At 44.3% G+C, this 1,809-nt stretch overlaps 1 protein-coding gene across 1 annotated transcript; it reads left to right on the top strand.

The window, feature by feature from the left end:
• Nucleotides 1-385: 385 nt before the first annotated feature.
• LOC121940693 (hydroxysteroid dehydrogenase-like protein 2) lies at nt 386-1,803 on the top strand (the record flags this gene model as incomplete). The annotated part of the gene is made up of 3 exons (XM_042483405.1): nt 386-549; nt 1,383-1,481; nt 1,671-1,803. Coding segments are annotated over 3 exons (385 nt in total), but the record flags the coding sequence as incomplete, so codon positions are not given.
• Between the last annotated feature and the right edge of the window lie 6 nt (nt 1,804-1,809).

Genomic DNA, 1,809 nt, shown 5'->3' with positions numbered 1-1,809 from the left:
TGCGTGTGTGTGTGTGTGTGTGTTGTTTTTTGTTTGTTTTTTCATTTAAATTTTTTGACAATGTTTAAAGAAAATGTTCTAAACCTGCCACAAATAAATTTGCTTTTCAGCTGTAAAAACTGAAATTATTGTGGGATTTTTTAATGTCTGACGGTCCGAGAACACATCATGTGAGACGAACGCTTCCATTAAAGAAACAAAAAAGAACATATTTGATCTTAAAATCGCAAATATTCGATGCAGATCACTAACCGGCAGAACGACATAACAGGATGAACTACAGTCCCTAACAGACACCTCCTCCAAATTAAGAACAGTCCCTAAGAATAACTGTCACGTGAAAATCTGTCTTTATATGACTTCCTGTCTGCTTCCCGTGTTGCAGGAAGTTAGCCGGCTGCACGCTCTTCATCACCGGAGCCAGCCGAGGCATCGGGAAGGCCATCGCTCTGAAGGCCGCCAGAGATGGCGCCAACGTCATCATCGCTGCCAAGACCGCCGAGCCACACCCCAAACTCCCCGGGACCATCTACACCGCCGCGCAGGAGGGTGAGGAGCTAACCAGCTAACAGGTTAACTGGCTAACAGGCTAACGGGCTAACCGGCTAACATACACAGAGCACAAAAGAGAAACAATTAGAATTTGAGGGTCATAGGTCAAAGGTCACTGTTAAAAAACAACATCTGAAAAAGGCCTTTACAGATTTTTTTCAAATTTGGCAACATCCACTTTAACCCAAAAAGAAATGATTAAAATTTGATGGTCATAGGTCACATTGAACATTGCATCCTCATGAACGAAATCTTTTTAAAACATTTTGAGGGAATTTCCGCAAATTTGGCACAAACATCCACTTGAAATTAAAAAAACAACTGATTGGATTTTGGTGGTTGAAGGTCAAAGGTCAAGGTCTCTGTGTCCTTGAATCCATCTCATTCTTGTGAAGCAATATCTGAAAAAGGCCTTCAGGGAATTTCCTTTAAATTTGGCACAAACGTCCACTTGGATTCAACTGATGAGAAACTAGTGGTCAAAGGTCACCGTGACCTCTCAAAACTGTTTTTGGCCATTCATTCACTTATTCTGACCAAACTTCACACAAACGTCTGACACGATAAAATAATCAATTCAAAATGTCGAAGGTCAGCTGTGACATCATCATGTTTTTTGTGCGTTGTTTTGGTTTCAGTGGTAAAGTGTGGCGGCGGCGGTGTGATGTTTGGGCTTTTTCTCTGTGTGAAGCGACCCGTGTTGTTGACGTGCTTTCTGTGTGTGTGTGTGTGTGTGTGTGTGTGTGTGTGTGTGTGTCTGTGTCTGTGTGTCTGTGTCTGTGTGTGTGTGTCTGTGTGTGTGTGTGTATGTGTGTGTGTGTGTGTTTCAGTGGAGGCGGCAGGAGGGAAAGCGCTGGCGTGTGTTGTCGACATCCGTGACGAGCAGCAGGTCGGAGAGGCCGTTCAGAAAGCCGTCGACAAGTTCGGAGGTACGACCACATTTTTTTACAGACTTAAATAAAAAGAGCGTCGGTGATGGTGGAAACTTCAGAAACGTCACTCAGAGGAAATGACAGACGGAGCGGCTCGTTTTTAAATCAAAATAAAAACATTTGAAGAAAATTCACGTCTATAACTTTGGACTCTCCGTCGTCACGGCGTCTGCTTCTGATTGGCAGGAATCGACATCCTGGTGAACAACGCCAGCGCCATCAGTCTGACAGGAACCCTGCAGACGCCCATGAAGAAGGTCGACCTGATGCTGGGAATCAACCTGAGAGGGACCTACCTGACGTACTGAACACACACACACACACA

The sequence above is a fragment of the Plectropomus leopardus genome, unplaced genomic scaffold (genome assembly GCF_008729295.1).
Source record: "Plectropomus leopardus isolate mb unplaced genomic scaffold, YSFRI_Pleo_2.0 unplaced_scaffold9263, whole genome shotgun sequence".
Classification (NCBI taxonomy): Eukaryota; Metazoa; Chordata; class Actinopteri; order Perciformes; family Serranidae; genus Plectropomus; species Plectropomus leopardus.
This window is presented reverse-complemented; position numbering and strand designations above follow the sequence as displayed.